This window comes from Gopherus flavomarginatus, chromosome 4, assembly GCF_025201925.1.
Source record: "Gopherus flavomarginatus isolate rGopFla2 chromosome 4, rGopFla2.mat.asm, whole genome shotgun sequence".
Taxonomy (NCBI): Eukaryota; Metazoa; Chordata; order Testudines; family Testudinidae; genus Gopherus; species Gopherus flavomarginatus.
Genome location: NC_066620.1, coordinates 67,937,170 through 67,961,158, shown reverse-complemented (window position 1 = coordinate 67,961,158; position 23,989 = coordinate 67,937,170). Strand labels below are relative to the sequence as shown.

The following is a 23,989-nucleotide window of genomic DNA, read 5'->3' as shown; positions in this document are numbered from 1 at the left end:
CAGATTTTTGAGCTGAATTCAAAATCCAGTCTACCGCTTCTACACAGTTTTTTATCTGATTTTAAATTTAGACAGAAATGAAACTTCAGGAAAGGTTCAAGAAAATCAAGTACATTGCTGCAGAACTTCAGGCATGAGTAGATCCATTGACTTCCATGGGACTACTTCCATGTGAAAAGTTAAGCATAAGTGTAAGTGTATTCAGGTTGAGGGTCAGTGTGTGGGAGTGTGGAAATACCCACAGCTCTGAAGGTGGTGGCTCATCAGAAAATACATCTTCCTCTGAGAATTACTCTGATTGTTTTGGTGGCCATCTGGTGTCTCACTTCTCTGAAGCACTAATCCTTCTACTGTGTGCTCTGACCACATTCAAATAAAAATATTTTGGTTTGACTGTTTCTACACTGTACACTTCCATCTCTGAGCTCTCATTTCTTTTTGGTTAATTATATGGAATTCCACAGCTGAGGAGAAGACTGCTCCGAAGTCTGAAGAATCTGCCTGAGTTATTAGTCAGTGTTAAACTCAAGAACTTGAGCTCTTCTGATCTAGATTTGGTATATTTTCCTATTACAAACAACCACTTTGCTTTAAATGAGCATGAATGGTTCATTGATACTGGTAGTTCAAAAGTCTCTGGTATACTCTCAGATATGGATATAACACAAAAGTTGTGTTGCTTTAACTATAGCAGTATACATGTATATAACTAATACCTCCGCCTTTCTCCTTCTAGTGGTGATGCATTTGCTCTCCCTGAAGTTCCTATAGTAAGAGGTGATGCTTCAGTATGTGAAGCACAGACCTAGTGGGGGTGAAGCGGGAGGGGAGAGGGAGGGGGATAGCAAAGAGCATGGCAGCAACAAGGAATGCATGAAATAGCAGCTCCCATCTAGGTTCTGCCAGAGAAACACAGATTTTTAATTAGCTAGAGAGAGAGAGAGAAAGCTCATCACTTATTGTAAGCAGACAGCTGATTTTCCGTGTTACAGGTCAATGAGCAGACTTTAGTAGTGAAAGTTAGATATTCTAAAGTAAAACGGGCATGTATTCTGACATGGAACAAGTATTTTCTATTTACTCTCATACACTAAATGTAAAAGCAGCATTAAAAATGTGTATCTACAAATAGCTTAGAGGCAAGCCAGATGTCTGACTCTGGCTGATAGATTGCTAAATATGGTGCTGTTACTTGCTCTGATACAGGGGTCTTGAGTACAGGTTACATTCCATTCTCTTGCCATTATACCATATTCTCGGTATCCCCCTACATTTTATATAAAGAAATGGCTTTTCCACAGTTAAGAATTCCAGCTCACTAACTCAAATATCAGTGACAGGATGTGTGAGGTTATAGCTCGTCTCTGATATCATGGGACCAACACTGCTGCAGCAACCCTGCATATAACTATACCCTCCTGAAATAGCCAGCATTATAAATGAGTCTTCAAGATTTGCTCACCATAGTTCATAACTCTCTCATCCCTCAATTAATTTTATCACTCAGAGCCAGAAGGCCAATATTTAACTCATCTCTGCCCAAAGTCATTGGTGCCAGCTCTCACAATACTTGATGTTTTCCTTAAAGCCTCAGCTGCAGAATCAAGAGAGTGCTTGAGAATCTGAGCTTACCTTTTCTTTCTTTCTTTTTAAATGAAAGTTTCCAGCTCTTAGTTTCAGATAAAAGCTTGGAAACATGACCCAAGTGTGACTAAAGGCTCAGAAAAAGAACTATTTTTATTTTTTTTTTAATTCTCATGGTTTTAAGCCAACCTTGTGATGTTTGGGGGAAGGGGGCTTGCTCTTGCTTCCAAAGGGTTTAGGTTGGCAGTACTACATCGTAGGCCTCAGAGTAAGGCCATGATCCTGCAGTGACTTACATACACACTCAACTTTATGCACATAGGCAACCCCACTGAATTCAGTGGGATTAATTACATATGTAAATGTTTGCAGGATTGGGAACTATATCCTTTAGCTAGCCTTTTAGAATTTATAGAGGCTTTATCACTATATCAGAGGGGTAGCCATGTTAGTCTGGATCTGTAAAAGCAGCAAAGAATCCTGTGGCACCTTATAGACTAACAGACGTTTTGGAGCATGAGCTTTCGTGGGTGAATACCCACTTCATCAGCATTTGACGAAGTGGGGGTATTCACCCACGAAAGCTCATGCTCCAAAACGTCTGTTAGTCTATAAGGTGCCACAGGATTCTTTGCTGCTTTATCACTGTACTGAACTACAATCCCGATCAGAATAACCAATGAACTTGTGGGCTTATTGTACTGCTTATCAGGTGGCTTCCTTAAGAGTCTAATAACCCTTCTCAGTTACTAGACATCTCTTGCTCATTTTAGCACAAACACTCACTTTTCCCTGTGAAATTCACAATAGCCTATTTTCTGGAGTAGCTACAGTTTCCAGACTTCTTATAAGTCTCTTCTTATTGTTGTCTTTAAGCCTCACTCTTATTTCTCATTCTTAGGAAACATTCCCTCTTTCTAACTTCACCAGTCCTTTTATTCCAATGCTTAGGATGCTTCCTTCAGTGACAACACTTTATTCAGTGACAATCACCATATCTGATAAAGACTTAATTATTTTTAAACACTCCAGGAAGGGGCTTTGTGAAAGTTATTTTCATTTTTTCAATTTTAATTTATGGCCTACTGGGCCAGCTTTCAAAGGAGCTCAGCTCCCAGGTAGGTACCAAAATAAAGGGAAGATTTTCAAATAAATTCAGAAATCAGAGCTCTTTTGAAACCTGGCTATGTGTCCCAATGGAAACAACTGGGGGCTGAGCACTTTTCAAAAATCGGTGCCTGGGCCACACCCAGTTTTGTGCTGATTTAACTAATCAGTTGAGAAACTGATAGGATGGAATCCGCAGAAGAATTTTGACAAGGCAGTGCTGAGCACTATGGTGCCTCATTTATAGGCACCTAGAAAAACACACACTGGAACAGCAGACTGCTTCAAAGAGCCTGAGTTGGGTACCTAGGCTCCCCATACAATGAATGGGGAGAGGCAGACACTGAGAAGGGGATCCACAAATGCTGGAATGCTGAGTGGTCCCTGCCGAAGACAGCCAGGGAGAGATGCTGATGTGTTATGCCCTGCCCCTTTCTCAGAGAGAGGTTCCTAAATCCAGGCTGCAGGGAGGGACCTAGCTCTCCTGGCAATCCACAAATGGGAACCCCTATCCTGGCTTAGGCACCTTCATAGTTTCTTATAGAAGAGAGTTAGGCTCTTGCCTCAGTCTCCCTCAGTCTCTCCTATTGATGCCATTCTACAAGTAAACAAAGAATGACTAGGGAGAGAGATTCAGTCTCTAATCCAGTAATTTGGAGCACCCACCTGGGAGGCAGAAGACCATGGGTTCAAATCTTTCCACCCTCTCAAGCAGAGAGGAGAGAATTGAACCCGGGTCTCCCTCTTCCCAGGCTAAAAGTTTTATAAGGTGAGTGGCAGCCAGATTTTGAATAGGACTCGATCAATATGTGCTCTCTGAGTATGCATACTGGATCAAGCCCCTGGATAAGTTAGGTGGCTGAAAGCCCTGGTTTGTAAATTGCTCTTGCATTCAGATGGGAGATGGGCATCTGGGAAGCTTGGAACAAGGCAGCTGTGCACATGTCTAGAGGCAAAAATGTAGGCACTGAGGGAATTTTTACTGTGAGAAATTTAGGCACCAAGTAAGTTTAGGCACCTACAGGATGTGATGGGATCACAGTGGGGGATTTAAGTGCCAAAAAATGGGATTTATGTGTCTCAGTAGCTTCATGGATTCCATGCACAGAATAAAATTGCTGCAGTTGCTAGTGTTGACACACTACACTGTAAAATTGCCTGAATGGAAGGGAAGTTATTTTGAAAATCTGGCCCTGCTACTGGGTGCTCAGTATTTGAAAGTCTGACTGTAACTTCTTTAAAAAAAAACATTTAGCCCATGATTTCTAAATCAAGCCCTTCCTGTTGTCACTGACTCTAATTCCTCCCACACTTTAATTTCCTCTTCTAATTTGAGTTCCTTTTTCACCTGGGATTTTCTCTACACAGGATGCAGACAGGTTTTCACACAATAGTTGGTTTGATATATTTCCAAATTAACACTGCATATACTCTGTCAGGTGACCAAACAAGCCTTTCCAAAATTTCTGATTAAAATAATCTATTCAAGAGACATTAATGCTCTCATGATAAAGAGGAGACTAAAATCTCTTACCAGTGCCCTTCACCCACATACATGAATTAATTAGGCTGGTCTGGGAGTTATGTTCCAGTCTACAAATGTTTGGGGAGAGCTCACACTAGCCTGTACAAAGGTGTTAACTATCTCAGGTTAATTGGCAATCTGTTTACCTCAGGATTAAAAACTTCTAGTGCAGCCAAATCCTTAGTGGAATATAAAATTCTGGTATGTTAAAGGTAGAGTAGTTTATATACTCAAGCTGTCACAGAATGACAATACTAAAAGAATATTGCAGGCACAGAATCTGCAAAAAAAATACATATCTCTAATATTCCCCACAGACTTTTTTCAGGAGAAAATAGTTTAGGCTGTAAATATTGTTCTCTTCTCTCCCTTTGTTTTACAGACTTCTAGTGATGTACATTAGTAAACAAACATTCTAAAATCCAACTGGATAGACCAATGATGCTTTATATTTTTATGAGATCTATTGCACTGTATGTTCTTGTTCTTGTGGAACTGGGCCTGTGTTGGAATAGTTGTTAGTTAAGTATCTGTTTTAGGAAGGAACCCCTACAAGTCAAGCCAAAGAAGGTCAAATTTCCCATTCTTGTATGATGTACTGTATGCTTAAGTGTTGTTCTCTAGTGAGTGTTTGTCAGATGTTGTTTTTTTCCTCCCTTCAGTGGAGAAGGGTTTTCTTGTTTTAAAAATCACACATACCTCCCCTTTGGGGGGTAGTTATGCTATTATTTTTGTTTTCAGTCTCAAATAAGCTTGCATTTCCTTGTCATAAATCTTCTAATGGGAGGGGGGAAATCTGTTGTAGCTAGTAAGTTTGCAAAATAGGGTTTTAAATCCTTAACAAGTCCACTGGTGTAATCTACGTAATAGAGTCAGGGTGAGATGCATACTGTTTCTTAATAATGCTTGCTGTGTGCCAGTAACTTAGAGAGATAAATTAATTTTTAGCAGTGGGCAGAAGGAAGGAACTGCACTGATGCTGTGTCTTTTAATTCTTTACTCTATCAACTTGTTTTCAGAATGCTATGAATAGCACTGGAAGCTTGTTGTCTTTTTTTATGTTATTGTACTGATCAGTTTGTCTCCCAAGACAGGCTGTTGTCAAGGGAATGGGGCTTAATCAGCTGATTCTTATTTGGGAGGAAACAAAACAAAATATGTATCTAAATCTGATCAAACTAACTACTGAGAAAAGTGCATTGTCTTTTCTGCTTCACCATTAATAATACCATTTTTTCAGGAAAGAATTAATATTTTAAGAACATTGAAATGTTTGGTTTCAAACAACACCATTTATATACCATTTAAAAAAAATTCTCCCTGCATCATTGTTCAGAAACCATGAGTCTGCCATTGTTTCACTCGCCTTCCCTAGGGAAGCTTGCACGAAAAATAGACTAGGAAGGAAGGCTCTTCATGTATTTTGATGTTCAGCATCGGTGGGACAGATTTATTAAAAGAATGACTTGTCGAAGCCTCCCAATTCTAATTCACAGAAGTTTCTGCCTACTTTCCTGTCGGGCCATTCATGTGTGAATTATGAGCCATCCAATGCTTTGTGCAAATGCAAAATCCTGACTTTGCACAAGTGCCAATTTCTGTGGTTGCTGTCCATTGCACATTCAATGAATTTGCATGAGATCCCAGGATCCCACAGCAGATCTGCCAGATGTCAGGCATTTAGTTTTGATATCATGTCCCCCTACATGCATAATTTGAATCTGTAGTGGCTCTTTAAAGATGAGCTGTTATTGATTAAGTGGAACACTGCTGCCAGGAAGCGGAGAGGGTACTATGTATCAGCCCTGAATGGCTGGTCTCTGCTCCCTTCTTGCTTGGGGAAGGAGCAGTTGTATGAGAGCCATTCTCTGTAGTCATCAAAAGTAAAGGATCAAGCATATTGCCCTCAGAATGGCTCTTTCTCCTTGCTTGGCTGTTATGACATTTAAGCATCCTTACCCTGTGCCCTCCGTTTTTGTACAGCCCCCTTTTTCTCAGGCACCTACCTTCCTACCTTCTTTGGCTTTGAAAGTCTCTTGCTGTCACCCCCAGTCTAACAGCATCCTGTGTGGCTTATACATGGTTAAAGTATTTCTGAATCTGACTTTCACACTGGACATACTCACAAGAGAGAAGATGAATGATGTAACATTTTATGGTCAGCACTAGTGAAAGTTATCTTCTTTACAGTAGGAGGCCACAAATGTATCTGAAACTAATGTGCATTTCAGAGACAGAACTATGGGTATAATATATGAAATAATAGGAGCCAAAAGGAAAAATAGTCACATGATCACCCCTCAACATAGAGATCGTATTTACAAATCATGATAATCATTTCTGGTTTTACTTCTTGGGCGTATTTTAATATACTCTAGTTCAGCCATTTCTAGAGGCCTTAATTATGTGAAAAAACTGTTCTGAATTAGCAGGGAGTTTGGTGACCATGAAAAATTTTAAATGAAAATGAAGGTCTTCATGTTGCTAAAGTTTGAGATCCACTGAGGTAGACGGTAAAGAAATTAGAAGTGATGGAATGGATAAGACAGAGTCTGGGCCAAAATCACTTTGGGGAAGAAAGCTACTAGTGGCTCCTCGATACAGTGCTTGTGGTGTGTTACAGACCACCAGGATCCGATTTGGATATGGATAGAGACCTCTAATGTTTTTAATGAAATAAATACTATTAGGAATTGTGTGATTATGGGAGACTTTTGAAAAACAAATTCTGAAAGCGAAAGTAGGTAAGGACATAGAGGTGAACAGTAATTGGGATAAAATACAACGTGGTTTTACAAAAGGTAGATTGTGCCAGACCAACCTGATCTCCTCCTTTGAGAAGATAACTGACTTTTTAGACAAAGGAAGTGCAGTAGATCTAATCTACCTGGATTTCTGTAGGGCATTTGATACAGTTCCATGTGGAAAATTATTAGTTACATTGGAGAAGATGGAGATTAATATGAGACTTGGAAGATGGATAAGGAACTGGTTAAAGGGGCAAGTACAACAGGTCCTACTGAAAGGTGAACTGTCATTTGGGAGGGAGGTTACTAGTGGAATTCCTCAGGTATCAGTCTTGGGATCAATCTTAACATCTTTATTACTGACAAATTGAGTGTATGTAATAAAATTTGCATATGACACAAAGTTGGGAGGTACAACCAATATGGAAGAGGACCGGAATTTCATACAAGAGGATCTGGACAACCTTTTAAACTGGAGTAATAAAAATGGGATTAAATTTAATAGTGCAAAGTGCAAGATCATGCATTTATGGACTAACAAGAAGAATTTTTGCGATAAGATGGGCACTTATCAGTTGGAGGAGACAGAGGAGGAGACAGATCTGGGTGTATTGGTTGATCACAGGATGACTATGAGATGCCAATGTGATATGGCCATGAAAAAGGCTAATGCAGTCCTAGGATGCATCAGGTGATGTATTTCCAGTAGAGACAGGGAAGTGTTAGTACCATTATACAGAACACTGGTGAGACCTCATCTGGAATACTGTGTGCAATTCTGATCTCCCATGTTTATGAAAGATTAGTTCAAACAGGAACAGGTGCAGAGAAGAGCTGTTAGAATGATCCGAGGAATGGAAAACCTACCTTAAAGAACTTGACTTGTTTAGATTAGCCAAAAGAAGTCTGAGGGGAGATATGATTGCTCTCTAGAAATACATCAGAGGGGTAAGTACCAGGGAGGGAGAGGAGCTAAGCACCAATGTAGACAAAAAAAACCAAATGGATATAAACTGGCCATCAGTAAGTTTAGGCTTGAAATTAGGCGAAGGGTTCCAACCATCAGAGGAGTGAAGTTCTGGAACAGCCTGCCAAAGGGAGCAGTGAGGGCAAAAAACCTAACTGGCTTCAAGACTGAGCTTGATAAGTTTATGGAGGGGATAGTATGATGGAACTGCCTACAGTGGCATGTGGTCCATCAGCAACTGCCAATAGCAAAAATCCCCAATGGCTGGAGATGGAACTCTAAGTAGGGAGGGCTCTGAGTTACTACAGAGAATTCTTTCCCAGGTATCTGCCTGGTGGGTCTTGCCCACTTGCTCAGAGTCTAACTGGTCGCCATATTTCGTGAGAGAATTTTTTCCCAGGTCAGATTGGAAGAGTCCCTAGTGGGGTTTTCACCTTCCTCTGCATCATGGGGTACAGGTCACTTGCAGGTTTAAACTAGTGTAAATGATGAATTCTCTGTAACTTGAAGTCTTTAAACCATTATTTGAGGACTTCAGTTACTCAGCCTGTCATGGTATAATTCCCTCACTCTGAACCTTAGCGTCCAAAAGATGGGGTACCAGCATGAATTCCTCTAAGCTTAATTACCAGCTTAGAACCTGTAGCGCTGCCACCAACCAGGAATTCCAGTGCCTGGTACACTCTGGTCCCCTCAAAACCTTGCCCGGGGACCCCGCAAGACCCAGACCCTCTGGATCTTAACACAAAGAAAGCAAACCCTTTCCCCCACCATTACCTTTCCCAGACTTCCCCTCCCTGGGTTACCTTGGAAGATCACTGTGATTCAAACTCCTTGAATCACAAAACAGAGAGGAAAATTCACCTTTCCCCCTCCTTCTCTCTCCCCCTCCCAGACTCTTCCTGAGAGAAAGTAATCCTGGGACAGAGAGAAATCAGCCTCTCTCTCCCCCTTCCCTCCTTTCTTCCCACCAATTCCCTGGTGAATCCAGACCCAGTCCCTTGGGGTCTCACCAGAATAAAAAAACAATCAGGTTCTTAAACAAGAAAAGCTTTTAATTAAAGAAAGAAAAAACAGTAAAAATTATCTTTGTAAATTTAAAATGGAATAGGTGCAGGGTCTTTCAGCTATAGACACTGGGAATACTCTCCCAGCCTAAGTATACAAGTACAAATTAAAATCTTCTCAGCAAAATAACAATTTGAACTCCTTTCAGCCAAATGCACATTTGACCTCCTTCCAACCAAATACACATTTGCAAATAAAGAAAACAAACATAAGCCTAACTCGCTTTATCTACCTCGTACTCACTATTCTGGATCTATAAGAAACTGTATCAGGGAGACTGGAGAGAAACCTGGTTGCACGTCTGATCTCCCTGAGCCCCCAGAGTGAACAACAACCAAAACTAACAGCACACACAAAAACTTCCCTCCCTCAAGATTTGAAAGTATCCTGTCCTCTGATTGGTCCTCTGGTCAGGTGACAGCCAGGCTTACTGAACTTGTTAACCCTTTACAGTCAAAGAGATATAAAGTACTTCTGTGCTATTAACTTTTCTTATCTGTTTATGACACAGCCAGAGATTAGGGGTCTATTACAGGGGTGGATGTGTGAGCTTCTGTGGCCTGCAATGTGCAGGAGGTCAGACTACATGATCATGATGGTTACTTCTGACCATAAAGTCTGTGAGTCTAAGGGATCCAGATATGAAATTGCAGAAATACAAACTGTGGTATGTAACCTATGACTTAAATCAACCTCTGTACCAGATGACTGGAGGATAGCTAATGTAACACCGATTTTTTAAAAAAGGCTCCAGAGGTGATCCTGGCAATTGCAGGCTAGTAATCCTAACTTCAGAACCAGACAAACTAGTTGAAACTATAGTAAATAACAAAATTATCATACATGTAGATGAGCACGATTTGTCGCAAGACTCAACACTGCTTTTGTAAAGGGAAACCATGCTTCACTAATCTATTAGAATTCTTTGGGGGGGGTGTCAACGAACATGTTGGACAAGTGTAATCCAGTTGGTATACTGTACTTGGACATTCAGAAAGCCTTTGAGAGCGTCCCTCTCCAAAGGCTCTTAAGTAAAGTAAGCAGCCATGGAATAAGAGGTAGGGTCTTTTCTCATTGATCAGTGACTGGTTAAAGACAGGAAACAAAGGGTAGGAATAAATGGTCAGTTTTCAGAATGGAGAGAGGTAAACAGCAGGGTGAGGGAAACAGCAGGGTCCCCCAGGGATCTGTGCTGGGACCAGTGCTGGTCAACACCTTCATAAATGATCCAGAAAAAGGGGTAAACACTGAAGTGGTGATGTTGGCTTGCAGAGGATACAAAATTACTCAAGATAATTAAGTTTAAAGCTGATTATGAAGAGTTACAAAGGAATCTCACAAAACTAGGTAACTGGGCAACAAAATAGCAGATGAAATTCAGTGTCAATAAATAAATGCAAAGTAGTGTATAATCTCAACTATACATACAAAATGATGAGGTCTAAATTAGCTGTTACCACTGAAGAAAGATCTTGGAATCCTTCTGAATAGTTCTCTGAAAATATCTGCTCAATATACAGTGGCAATCAAAGAAGCTAACAATGTTAGGAATCATTAGGAAAGGGATAGATAATAAGACTATAAATATCATAATGACACAATATAAACCCATGGTACACCCACACCTTGAATACTGCCTGCAGTTTTGGTCATCCCACCGCAAATATATATTAGAATTAGAAGCAGTACAGAGAAGGACAACAAAAATGATTAAGGGTATAGAACAGCTTCCATGTGAGGAGAGATTAAAAAGAATGAGACTGTTCAGTTTGGAAAAGAGACAACTGAGGTGGGGCTATGATAGAGGTCTATAAAATCATGAATAGTGTGAAGAAAGTGAATAGGGAAGTATTATTTACCCCCTTCACAAAACACAAGAGCCAAGGTTCACCCAATGAAATGAATAGGCAGGAGGTTTAAAACAAACATAAGTACTTCTTCACACAATGCACAGTCAACTGATGGAATTCATGGCCAGAGGATGTTGGGAAGGCCAAAAGTATAAATGGGTTCAAAAGAGAATTAGATAAGTTCATGGAGGATAGGTCTATCAATTGCTATTAACCTAGACGTCAGGGATTCAATCCCACACTCTGTCTCTAAGCCTCTGCCTGCCAGAAGCTGAGGCTGGACTACAAGGGATGGATCACTTGATAATTGCCCTGTTCTGTTCATTCCTTCTGAAGCATCTGGTATTGGTCACTATCGTAAGACAGGAAGCTGGGCTAGATGGACCATTGGTCTGATCCAGTATATGTTCTAAACCAGTTTTGGGTAGGGGAGTTCAAAGGGGCAGATGGAATCCTTTGTCCAAAAACCTAAGCTGCGGAGCAGCTCTGCAGTTGGTTATGCAGCCTGTTGGATACAGTAGCATCTCTTGTTAGAGGACTTGGCAGTACTGACCAGTCCTGGATCAATTAGCCACGTCACTGTCATTCTCCCTGTGAACACTACTATGGAGCACTGTGGTGTGCAAAGTTCCCCCAGCATGGCTTCTCTGAACCCTACCCTTCCCATGCTGCTAAAAGACGGAGGTTCCACTGTGTTTACGGCCTTCTGCCATCCTTCCTTGTTCCAAACTAGGATTTGGTCCTTTATGTACAGTATTGCTAGATCAGAGTTCACTATAAAAGATTCCACAGTATCTGGTTTCACTTACCACAATGTCTTTTGGACATAGTTATTCCCTTGTTCGATAAATGTTGAACAAAGTTCTGCAGCATTTGAAGTGGGCCTATATCATTTTTAACAAGTTTAGAGGATGTCAGTGATTTCAGTTGTGGTTAGTGAGGTAAATATGATCCGTTCTTAAACATTCTGTGGAGGACTTTAAATACTTTGCAAATTCAAGCAATTTGAAGTAAAAATGTAGTTATCTGCATAGTAATAAGTAAAAGTACTGATCACTTACATGTTAAATTAAATGCTTGTGAAAAGCTCTTTAGTGGGGTGGGAAAAATCTAGAACAGTGACTTTTCCATCCTACTGCCTGTATTAACTGTGGTCCAGATAGATGGCTTATTTACCCTTCCCGCCATGGATTTAAAGGTACAGCATTTACATTGCCCATGTGGTCTTCCCTCTTCTTATTTATTTATTAGTAGTCATGTTTGTTTACAGTAGTGCCTAGGAACCAACCAAGAATTGGGGCCCCATTGGGCTAGGTGCTGTAGACAGTCCCTCTCCTGAAGAGTTTACAATTTAAATAGACAAGACAGATATAGAAGAAAAGAGTAAAAATATAGAGGATATTCTAAAGGCAACTTCTCTTGTACCTTCTGCTGCTATTACATTTTCCTGTTCGGCTGTTTGCACTCAGCTTTTTGTCTTTCCCTTGAGCAATCATGTGACTGAAGCTCCTGTTAAGAAGAGTATCCATTTTCTTTTAGAAAATGGTTTACTGGAAAAAAAAACCCAAGAATGCTTTAACCTTGTAAAGAATGTCTCTCTCACATTTCCTCTGTGAAGTTTATGAGTGAACCAAGAACCACTGAGGTGCTTGAATGTCAGAGCTGGAATGTTCATCTGTGTCTCTGTCACTAGGCAGAAGAAAAATAGGCTTCTTTTTTTAATTAGCAGGGAAAATTCTACACATACAATTGTGCCAGTTTAACCAGGGGGGTAGTTTAAATGTAACTTTGTGTCTAGACATTCTGAAATCTGTTTAAACCTGTCCTATTGGTTTAGTGCATCTCTTACCAATATAACCAGTTTTAAACCAATATGAGTGCCCTCACAGGGGGTTTGCACTAGTTTAACTAAATCAATTTTTAAACTAATTTAAGGTAAACGGCTGTAACTTGTGTATGTAGACCACCTCTTAGTAGCCTCTTGCAGTGAAGATGTCTTTTGGTTTTACAACTGACAACAGGAGCCATGACTTGAGATTGTTAAAGTTTAAATGCACATTTGTTCACAACATGTAATGTTTTTGTTTCTTTGTGCTTGCACTTATGAAAGTGATTCAACAAGTATGAAAAAGATCACCCGTTGTACTGGCAATATACTCTGTTTCCAAAAAGAACTCTCTCACAGCATTTCTCAAGAGCTCACTACCTGTATGTTCATTTAAACAGAACTAGCCAGACCACAATATCACCATTTAAATAACTTCCAATAATATTACAATCACAGAACAGAATGATTAGTTTGCTTAATGAACTTCCTGCATATGTGGGTTCGAGGATAGATAACTTAATTCATTACAACTTCCTACCCAGGCCTATGTCGCCATAGGCCTTTCTCCCTTCCCAGAAACAGCACTTCTGAATAGCAACATCTATCCAGAAAGGTGATGTGTCAACAGATAATCATAACATATTTTACACTGTGACTCAGTCCCCAGAAATATTAGTGTTGTATCCCAACTTACATGGAATGTCTTAAACAAAGCACTGAGAATTGGTACGTAACTATGTCAACTGTATCTACTACAGTATCTGAGTGTTCCAGCTAAGCTCTTAAGATCCTGTCCCAGCAAACAATAGGCACACTGTAAAATTTGGAGTTAATTATCTCCTTTGAAACAAACTTGTTAATAATTTAGAGGGGACAGCCCCAGAGAATTACAGTAAGGTTATTTACAAGGTGTTGCTACCTGTGTCCAACAAGCCTTTATTACTTCTAAACCTATGATTAACCAGCTATGACTTTTATTGTATTTCTATGATAAGACCAAAAAAAATCCTTAATGGGATGAGCTAGCCTTGCTGAGTAACATTATAATCTTATTGATGTTGCCTTTGTCTACTCCCCTACCCTTACAGTTACTGCTGTTTCATTAACTGTCTCCTTGTATCATTTCAGAACTAAATTGGGAAGTTTCTTGGGGCAGAGATTTTGTATCTCATCTCTGTTTGGAAGCTCCTAGCACACTCTCTGATGCAATTAAATTATTGCCATTTCATCTGCCCAGCGAAGAAAAAGTTATTTTTAAAAAATACTCATTGGCAAAACTCCTTTCTGATTTTGCTTCCTATGAACTGAAAGACTGCAATCCAGAACATATTATATTTTCACTCAGCTAAAAGTTAAGGTTGCACATTACCCACAGTTCCGTCTCAAACTCTTAAGAGGTATCTTTCATTTCTCAAAAGAATGCTATGGATCAAAATTTGAAGAGTAAACCTTACTAGTTCTCCATGAAGGAGTAATGGGCATCAACGTGTCTGGAATCTAGGCCAATTTCCTTTGCAGGCAATTATGTCAAAAAGTTTGAAAAGATGTTGTTCTATGATATTCCTGTGTTAGTAGGCAGGGTTACATGGTAAGCATTAATGCTGTTACCAGCAGGGGCGGCTCCAGGCACCAGCACACAAAGCACGTGCTTGGAGCGGCAAGCCCCTGGCGGCGCTCTGCTGCTCGCCGCAAGGGTGGCAGGCAGGCAGGCTGCCTTTGGAGGGTCTGCTGGTCCCGCAGGACCAGCGGACCCTCCACAGGCATGCCGCCGAAGACAGCCTGCCTGCCCTGCTTGGGGCGGCAAAATGCCTAGAGCCACCCCTGGTTACCAAAACAATAATTCTACATTTCCAGCCTTTCTGGGTTTTTTTGAAATACACTCAAATGAGGTTCCATTTAAGATTTTATATTTCTAATTCTAATTCTCTCTCACTGAAGATTTTTTTGTTGTTTGTTCTGGGAATTATACATAGCTTGGAACAGAGCATGAGCTTTATGAATGTAATATGTTGCTTTCCAAATAAGTCCCTAACACTTCACACTACATACTATGTCTGATGACCTGATTGCATTCCTCCAGAATCTCTACCTTCTCTTGTCCTGTACCTTTGATTTTTTTTTTTATCTTTTGGAAAGTCTCTCTAGGTAACATTTTGGGTTACATAAAAATGATTATGCTTCCAGTCCCTGCCCAAATACTGGGACTGAGGACCTTCAACTCCCGTTTGAAGCCAGTGGTAACCGATGATACTTAGCACTTCCCCAAAGACACTTGGCACCTTACAGGGTCACGCCTGGGAATGTGGAATTCCCATTAGTAGTCTATGAATCTTGAATGTTTGTAATTATATAGCACTGAGTATTCTTGTTGCTGTTTAGCGCTGGGCATTGTTACCACAAAGCTATCTTTAATTGTGGGATAGCACTTTGATACCATGGTGATATGAAATCTTACAATAATGTAGCAATATTATTTAATCTGAGGTTTGTACATAACAACACAAATGGTGAGAATGAGTTACGTAGGAAGGGTGATCTAATTGTTAGGGCACTGGACTGGAACTCAAGACCTGGGTTCAGTTCTTGGCTCAGCCACAGACACATACCTTGTCCAAGTTGCTTAGTCTACCATGTTTTTTGTCTGTAAAAATGGAAACTGTATTTGTTTCATAGGTGTTGTAAGGATAAAAATCCATTACTGACTGTGAGGAGCTTAGATACTGTGACGATGAGGCCATATAAGTAGGTGGGTAGATGCCACAGTATAAAAACCTCACTGAAATTAACATGGGGATATTAGCTATTGCTGTTTCACCCTCTTAATAGTATAATTGAATTATTTTAATTAGCTGTATTATCTGGAGCTATTACAATGTAAAGCAGCACTAACAAGCTGAAAAGCAGGACTGAATTGCGTGCTGTCCTACAGTTCTACTAGGCAAATGTTCCTCACTCCAAGAAATGTGCCATGATTACTTTTGTAATTTTAAAGTATTGACTGAAACAGTATTTTAAAGTGCAGTAACTTACCTTTGTAAAAGATTTGTTTAGGGATGGGTGAGTTGGCTGGGGTGGGAATAAATGTCAACTGAGGTTGGTTTAAACTGTTGGGTGCTTGATCCTGTGGAAAATTAAGCCACTTATTTAGGTACCTAGACAGGGATATAACAGCCTAACTTTAGGGACCCCTTTTATTTTTTAAAATCTTGGCCTTATATTTTGCTTTTAAGGTCTTTATTGTAACATAACCGCATCGTGAATTCAACAGCCTCATTCCTAGTGAATTCTTAGCAGGACCTTCTGCCATTGCTGTGAAGTCAAGAGTTATTTTAGAATAATGTGATGAAGGGGTTTGTGTGGGGAAGGTCAGATATAGCCTGTTTGGTGGGATGCTTTGGTAAAAGGGGTGTTAGAAGAATACTATCCCTGGGAAGGCAGAGTTAAGGGTGTGGTCTATGTCAGATCTGATAGTTGCCATAAAGTGTATATCTATGGGTGGAGTACAGAGTATATCCTGTTCAGTGGATTACCTGACAAAACTTCAAAAAGTTAGGTAGTATGTAGCATCCTTTAAAAAGAAACTTGTCAGAATTCCAGCAATGTTTAGATTCATGAACAACTGTAGGTCTCCCATTGGCTTTTTTTTTCTGAAAAGTGGCTGGATATGCTATATATTGTTCATTACATGTTCTGTATTTAAAAGAAATTTATGTAAGTAGAACAAGTTGAGATTTGAAATAAAGGTTGACAAGAAAATCTACGGAGAATCTATATACCACTTAATACTCCCTTCTACTATCTAATTGTAGACTTTTTTAAAAGGCTGACTAGATTTCTAGAAATTTGGAATCAGCCAATAATAATAATAAAATGTGCAATCCTTAAAATAAATGCATTTTAGTAGGTGTTGAAAATGCTACTTAAGGGTCTTGTAAATTGTTAGAAGAGATTTACAAAGAACAGTTAGGTGCCCAACTCCAACTGACTGTCAAAGGGAACTGGACACCTTTCCCTCCTTTGTGCCTTTGAAAATCTCCCTCTTACACATTAGTGTATGCCCTGTAGAATGTGCCTGTGAACTTTAGTATTAACCATTTTGTGGGTTTCCGATTAATAAATGCATTACCTTAAAAATCGTTCATTAAACAGTAATACTACATGAAACAATTTTTGTTATCTGTTCTGCTTTACAGATAACCCACATTTTGTTTGTACTTCAGTTATCAGGCATAAAGAAAATAAAATGGGCTGTAAAAGAGTGTATCAATTATATGATATGTGCCTTAGTGTAACCTCTGTTTTCCAACATCACTACATATTTCTTTTTGACTAGTGGACAAAAATTGAAAAATATATTAAAATAAAAGTTGGAATGAACTAAACATGCATGGCGATTTTTGATGTATACTCTGTGTTGTGTGAGGGAAAAGATCAGTCTACAAAAGGATGCGCTAAACTGTAAACATTCTGTCCTCATAATGCAGCATTACAGTCCTATCTGTGGTTATTTCCTTTGCTTTCTTTCTCCAGATTTTCCATGAAGCCTAGCTAAACATGCAACCAGCAATACATTGATAAGGCCCATGCAGCTGTGGAGATATTCTTCTACGTGGTGAAAATGGCTCTAATTTTTTGACAACGATTAAAGGACAATGGGGTCAAATACACTTGGGAAGGCTGCAACATTAGATGAACTTTTAAACACTTGCATTGAAATGTTTGGTATGATTCTTCAATCTTTTGTTTCATTGCTTGCTGGTCTTGAAATTCAATTACTATTATAAGCTCACCCAGGCTATTATCTATCAGTTGATCATTTGTTTGACAAACAAATTCCTTTAGTTGTGAAATTTTCCATGCTTGGTTCTTAGCCCAGAGGAAAATTTTTGTATTGAAAAGTTTGAAGAAAATTCTTTCCTCTGAATAAGAGGGCGGGAGAGCTTCTCTCCTGTCCTGATGAGTTCAAACACTGTGTATTTTTAGTAATATACATTACCTAATACCAAAAAAGTTAATCCATTTAACATAGGAACAATTGATAGACTGATTTAAACATGTGGGTCTGTATTAAGATTAGATAACTATACAGTTAGATTATTTTATGAATTTGCCTCTGATTTTTTACAAAAGAAATAGGAATATATTTCTTGCTGCACTGATTTTTTTTTGTTTGTTTTTGTTTTGCTGTGTTGTTTACACTGGATCTTTTTCTATCTAGTGCTACTTCTGGAAGCTTTTCCCATGCATTGTGTAGTAATATAATTGCAGGTTCTCATTTTAATCAACCATTACCTATAGAACTTTCTATCATTTATGTGAGCCTGTTGCTAATCATATAATTTACATACTTGGATGCCCTTATGGATTGTCATACATAGAAATGAATACTAATCCTTTGAAAAAACAAAACAATGACCCCAAGTCTCCAGTTAGCAGTGATTATATTAATTCACAAAGTGCTAGTTATATTAAGAAAACAAATAATAATATTAGGACCTTTCATTTTATGGAACATGAACATACACCACCTCTTTCCACTTTAAAAGGTAGTAGGCTTCGATTCATCAAAGCACTTAATCAAAATGAGGCATTCTGAATTGCTTTTATTTAAAGACCATGTGACCACTTGGTTTGAATGAGGTTATAATTTGATTTCATTTTTGAGGAGAGAGAGATAAATCTTCTCTCTGTTAGAGATGAAATCACTAAGGGCCAGTTACTGCAACTGAATCTAAGCAGACACATCATTGCACCTATGCATGTCCAGTTGCCAATTCTGGCCCTAAAATGATGCAAACCCCATATAGGACATACTTAACCAGAGATAGCAGAGGCTATTTACATTTTACATATTGAAATGATCATTCCTCCTTCTCTTTCCCCCAAATATATACATACACTTCTCTTTTGAATACTGAAGTCCATAATGTGTGTGTGTGTGTGGTTCCCTTTCCTCTTTGTCCCCTTTGATTTACTCTGGTTCTTCATTAAATATTCTCTATAACTGGAAAAACATTCTCCACTCCCCAGCTAGCCCCTCCCAATACATACACATTTGAATGTAACATTTGGTTATCATGGTCAGTTTTTATCAATGAATAACACGATTGAATTTCTGATGATCACTTGAAATTAAGTACATCCAACTGAACTTGTAATTATAATGTCTTACTAACCTAGAATTCTGGGGTTTGAGTACATTTTAGGTAATGGGTTATTATAATTAGTTGCTATCAATTTTCTCATGTTCAAAGCTTTTTTTTTTAAATCCCACTTGGAGTTTGAAGAAGGCACTCTGTTGAAACAGTAACATTGCTATTGTGACACTTATAAAGTAATATTTTATAAAAGTTTTGGGGAAGGAGGGAATTATATTAATTTCCTTTCATTTTAAACTGATATGATTTGATAATCGATGTGCTACAGCCATTGTCATTTGCTGATTCTCACTGCTAGAGGAGCATTTTACTTGTTATGTTTCTGTCCTAAAGATATTTTAATTGACAGTGCACTGGATATATTTTCATTTTCAATATTAATACATCTGCCTTCCCTGAAGAGAGGTAATAGATCATGGATATCTGGAAACTGGCTGATCTCTGCTCTTAGATAATGCATGTCATTTAACTTAAAATGGTGTCTCTATTTTACAGATAATAAAGGACATTTGGGCACCAGTCATTTACCAAGAATGGTTCTTTTAATGCACCGGTGGTATCTGCCTTCCACAGAACTGGCCGGCAAACTTCTCTCCATATATCCTTTCAAAGATCCATATAACCTAGCATTAGCACTTTGGAAGACAAACTGTGATAACATGTAAAATCTGTGCATTAAACCGTAGTATTGGAGTGCCGTCAGCATAGAAGGCTCTTAAGCAATTTATGGGCCTGGTCCAATGTCCACTGAAATCCTTTCAACTGATTACAGTAGACTTTGGTTCAGGTCTTTTATGAACCTGCTGAAGTGTGCTTTGAATTAGCATTTGAGATGTACAAAAATATTTAAGGACACAAAGATACAAATGGAAGTTTGGCACTTAACTCCTGTGGACTTTCTATGGGAGTTGCTTGCCTGGCACCTGTGCCTTTTGAAAATCTCCTCTGTAATCGTTCAATATCTACTGATATCCTTGATTAGCCTGTATTGGTGGGAAATTATTTGTCCAGCAGAATATTCAGAAATAGTGTGTACTGGATGCATATTTTTGCTAAGACAAATGGCAAATTGCTGAATTGGAAATGCTGTCTATTTTTCAGTGTGTTATTTCATCTCAAGGTATAGCACATTTCAGTTTGGAGGAATAACATACAAAAAATACTCTACCCTGTACAAAAGTGAAAACTCTCTAAATTAACAAGACTGCTGCACGAGTGAAAAAATGTTACTGAAACCATGATCATGAAGCTTATTCTTTAACTAATCTACCTATAGAGATGCCAGTGGGGAAAAATGCAGTGAATTCCGCTTAAAAATCTGCTGTTTCATGAGGTAAAAATGCTGATTTTTTTTCACTGGGATTTGGTTTTTATAGCTCTGAATAGTCAATTTTTACAAATAATAAAAAATCGTAAACCAAGTCAGTCCACCTCTACTAATGCTTTGTCTTGGGCTACTTTACAGACATAGAGTTGGGGGAAAATCCTATTCAGAGCAGTTATTCAGCTAGGGTTATTCAGGTTTTTGAACACTTACACAGTATCAAGCTACAGAGCTTACTGAAAACTCATGCTACGGTTTGATTGGTATTTGTTCTTTGAGTTTTAACACTCAGACTAGATTGGCACACTATGCAAAACGGGGGAGAGGGGTACATCATAGTACAATCTAGAATGGTATAAAAAGATTGTCCCTGGATTGTTCTCTCCAGTTCATGTGAACCCTAGATAATTCAAACCAAGGGTATGTCTTTGCAAAGAAAACAAACAAAAATGTGTGTTAACACAAGTTAAAATAGCAATGAAGACATAGCAATTTGACTTTTAACTTTGGTTAGCTGCTCAAGTTCAACACCCAGCTTCCTTATAGGCTTTAACTTCAGCTACTAACCTGAGTTAAAAGTCAAGTAGCCTTGTCTTCACTGCTATAATTTGCTAACCCATGTTAACATACTTATTTGCAATGAAACATACCCTAAGATAGGATGCTTTAGCAACTTTAGTGCTGCCACAGGTACCTGGTATATAGGATCAGGAGAATGAATAGCAGGTGCTGCCTTGTCAAATTGGTAAAATTTTCTGACATATACCTGAATATTAATCTAGTAAGGCTGCCTCTGCACAGGACTGTTTGGTTTTTTGTTTTCCTTTTTTCAGTACAAGATAATGTGTGAATTTAAACAGATAGAGCTATGCTGCTTAACATCACCCTCCCGTAGCCCATCCCAATGTGGATACATGTGCTCCAGTATGAGGAGCTTTTTTCAGTGGAGCTTATGTTGCTTGGGAAAGGGTTAAGCCAAAGCAAAAAAAAAGCCAGTTGTACTGGAACAAAAGTGTCCTCATGGAGTATTATACTGGCATAACTATATCCATCTAAATTCACACTTTGGGGAAGCTTTTTCAGTATCAACCATATAGGAAAGGCCTTACAACTAAATGTGGAGTATATTTTGAAAGGTGCAAATGTCACTTAGGTGCCTAACTCCCATTGAAATGCACCTCAGAAGAATCCCACTGTGTTCCACTGAAGGGAATGTGCTCACTTGGGGAAAGTATGTAATAAGAGGCTTTTGCATGTGTATCATTGTCCTCTGTTGGATGAAGCACATCAGAATTCGTCAAGCACATTGGTTCAGTTACTGGAAGAGCTAGTGGTGGGACTGCTGTTTACCACATATGTGACTTTGGATCTCCAATGATTTCTTCTGAGTGCCATGTGTATGGTGGCTGAGAAATTATGGCATGCATCTATGCAGCCACAGAATGTTACGGGTGGATCTTTGGATAACCTTTCTCCCATGATTTCAGGTACTGGATTTTGGAATTTCCAGCAGAATTTAACTTGGATCTTGGTTTGATTCGTCTGACTGAGGAGTTCCGGGAAGTAGCCAGCCAGCTTGGTTATGAGGAACATGTCCGCCTTATTGACATCTCCAGCATGTACGAATATCATTTGTCAGGTCCCACAGACACCTTTCTTTCCATATTTTGTAACACCAGAGCCCTTACTCAGTACAGAATGCATTCAGTGATATTGAGGATCCCATTTTGGTTTAAAGGGATGACATAGTGAGCACTAGGAAGTAATTATTAAAAAGATGATGTTCTCTCCAAAACTATAATAAATTTCCAAAACACCATTTGAGATAATATAGACTGGCAAGTATCACATATACTGAATTGTAGTGAAGAAGAATTCCTAAATTTTTATATATACACTGTTCCTGATTCTATGTGTTGCAAAGCCAGATAAATAAAGAATACTATGCTGTTGATGGTGGTTATTGCTTAGTATTGCGATAATGATGTCTTCATACCGAATAAGCTGACATTGCACTGGGCATGCAACACCAGCATAGTTAAGGATGGCAACATTATTATATACTTTGCAATTCCCTTGTGTCATCAGGGAGGCTCAAGACTTTTCTTACTGCCCCCTTCCCTCCAAATATAAACAAAACCACCCCAATGCTGAATTTGATTATTTCACAGTTGCATCGCAATTTTTTAATGTATTTCAAAGGCAGTTTGTCCATGATATTTTGTTTTAACTGGATCATCTCTGGAGTTTTCACTGCTAGTTGTTCTTATGTCCAAATTGTTAATTTCAAGTGGATAGGGAATCAAACCAGGACTTTATACCTCCAAGGTCTTAACATTAGCAGAGAAGCTGTATTAGCTTTCACTAGCTCATCTGTTAATAGTGGTTTTCTTTAAAATATGGCATATGCTTAGTAGTGTTTCCTTTTGTAAAGAATGGCAAAATGAACTGGGAGGAACCTTGTATTGCTCTTCAACAAATTTTGTCACTTTCCCCCTTCCCCTTCTCTCTCTATTCATTAATTGTGTGGCAGCAGACTGTCTTTTTTTTCTCAATTTTCTCTGAAAATTGCTTTCAAATATTTCTTGGTCTACAATTTCTTTATGATCAGTTTGTTTCATATTTGAAATTTTGACCGATTTTCAATGGACTCTGGAGGCAGATAAGCTTCTGTTCTCTGGATGACCCTCTAATTCTTAGAGTAGATCTACTTTATAGCTGCTAGAGAAGCACAGCTTTGGCACTGCAGGTGTACCGCTGTAGCAGTGTGATGGAGGTGCTTTCTACATAAACAGAAAGGGGTTTTCAAATGTTGTAATTAATCCATCTCCACGACAGGAATCGTTCCCTCAATCTAGCTGCATCTACACTGGAGCCTAGGATAATGTAGCTAGATTAATCTAGTTTTATTGTAGACCAGTCCTTAAAATATAGTCTTAGCCTGCTTGGATTGGGAGTAAATAATCCATGTGATGTGTGTGGTTTCCAATTTATCTTGTTGAGAATTAGGTGGTTATATCTCCACGTTTTTAAAATGCATAAATAGAGATGAGTCTGAATAAAATCTCTGATTCCAAACATTGATGAATGTCAGAAAATTTCAGCTCCAGATAGTGTGGCTTGGGCTCATTCTATAAATACTTTAGCCAAAGGACTAAATTTTTAAAGTTAAACTGGGATTTAGTACAGCTAGTCAAAACTTGTCCAGCGGAACATTTTTCCACTAGAAAATGCTGATTTGTCAAATTGAAACGTTCCATGGGAACGTGTTGATCTTGTGACAAAATTTCATTTTGATATTTTCAAGGGAAACATTTTTATAAGGTCATAAAATAATAATGTGATATACACATACTTCATTCAGGATAACAGAACATTTTGACCTTATTAGAAAGAAAGATTTGAATTTTTCAGTGCACATTTTTTCTTTTAATATAACTTGTTTATTATAAACATTTTTAAATGTTCTGAACTGATGTGAAACAAAACTTGAAAATTTCTTTTCGCAAGAAATTTTCAAAATTGAGTTTTCATTCTAATTTGGAACAAAAACAAAGCCAAAATCCTGACATTTCCCACAAAATGGATTTAGCTACCTAACTCCCATGGACATCCAAAAGTTAGGAGGCTTAGTCCTAGTGCTTTGTTTTTTAAATAATAATAATAATAATAATAATAATTAATAAATAATAATAAAATAATAGCATTTCAATGGTGAATGTCTACAGCAGCCAAATACAAAGCATGGGCCTATGGAGGAACAACAAAACACACACATGCAAGCAAAAGTTCAGTAAGGTGTTGAGTATATGTGAAGCTTAGTTGTATGTC

At 38.6% G+C, this 23,989-nt stretch overlaps 1 protein-coding gene across 1 annotated transcript in view; it reads left to right on the top strand.

Annotated features, from left to right (window-relative positions):
• Positions 1 to 23,989, top strand: part of RASGRP3 (RAS guanyl releasing protein 3) — an 85,255-nt gene that overhangs the window by 5,768 nt on the left and 55,498 nt on the right. Inside the window, exons 2-5 of the mRNA XM_050951341.1 lie at positions 17,207 to 17,398; positions 19,330 to 19,432; positions 20,105 to 20,167; positions 21,646 to 21,777. Coding sequence (XP_050807298.1) covers positions 17,329 to 17,398; positions 19,330 to 19,432; positions 20,105 to 20,167; positions 21,646 to 21,777 — 368 coding nt within the window. The 5' untranslated portion in view covers positions 17,207 to 17,328. The remainder of the gene's footprint in view (positions 1 to 17,206; positions 17,399 to 19,329; positions 19,433 to 20,104; positions 20,168 to 21,645; positions 21,778 to 23,989) is intronic.